The sequence below is a fragment of the Aplysia californica genome, unplaced genomic scaffold, assembly GCF_000002075.1.
Source record: "Aplysia californica isolate F4 #8 unplaced genomic scaffold, AplCal3.0 scaffold00283, whole genome shotgun sequence".
NCBI lineage: Eukaryota > Metazoa > Mollusca > Gastropoda > Aplysiida > Aplysiidae > Aplysia > Aplysia californica.
In genome coordinates this window covers 783,050-783,977 of record NW_004797553.1, presented here as the reverse complement: position 1 = coordinate 783,977, position 928 = coordinate 783,050, and the positions used below count along the sequence as shown (strand labels likewise).

The 928-nt window shown below is 38.4% G+C and overlaps 1 protein-coding gene across 1 annotated transcript in view; it reads left to right on the top strand.

Annotated features, from left to right (window-relative positions):
- Positions 1-928, top strand: part of LOC101847502 (myosin regulatory light chain 12A) — a gene marked incomplete at its 3' end in the record, with an annotated part of 5,690 nt that overhangs the window by 3,775 nt on the left and 987 nt on the right. Inside the window, 1 exon segment of the mRNA XM_013084297.2 lies at positions 779-884. Within this exon segment, the coding sequence (XP_012939751.1) occupies positions 783-884 (102 nt within the window).

The window sequence follows — 928 nt, the reverse complement described above, 5'->3', positions numbered from 1 at the left end:
TCATCATCATCATCATCATCATCATCATCATCATCATCATCATCATCATCATCCAGTGCCAGATCTGTGACAGATATCGGCGATCATGGTTTTCCATTCACTCCTTTGCTCGGATGCTCTAAAAAAAAGCTACGTTTCCCTGATCTTTCCCTGTTACCCATTTGTTTAGGTTCCCTAAATATGCTGTTCTGGGCCTACCCCTGCCTCGCTTGCTCTCAATTTTGCCTGTGAGAGCTATATGTTCAAGACCCTTATGTCTATTCAGGTGTCCCAAAAACTGCATTTGTCGTTTCCTGATTGTTTTTAACATTGAGCGTCTCACGTGGGCTTCATCAAGCACTACCTCATTTGATTTCTTTTCCTTCCACAATACTCTTAGCAGTCTCCTAAGAAACCACATTTCTGTTGTTTCTATTTTATTTCCACTGGTCCAAATTACATTTAGTTAAAAACAGAGTTCTGTGAATGGCAAAACACATCAGCAAATAGAGAACACATAACAGCATAACATTTGAATGAATGAATTGTCTGTACGGCTTTGAATCAACGCTGTAGCTTTTACAAGTAACCAAACTCTGTTGTTTAAGTGCAGCTTTATAAAAAAAATGTTTTTATCTATAAATTTGTTTATTTATTCATTTTCATTTGTTCATTTATTCATTTATTTATTTTCTTCATTATTCTCGAAACGACGCTAAAGATAACTTAAACCAATCATTTTCCGGAACCTTAAAAAACAGTGATGTTCTATACATCACTTGTGCCTCTTTGCTTGCAGAACCATGTCGAGCACACGGACCAAGAAAAAGCAGCGTACACGCACGCAACGCTACACATCCAATGTGTTCGCCATGTTCAATCAAGGACAGATACAAGAATTCAAGGTATTTTATAACCCCTCCTCCTCCTCCTCCTCCTCCTCCTCCTC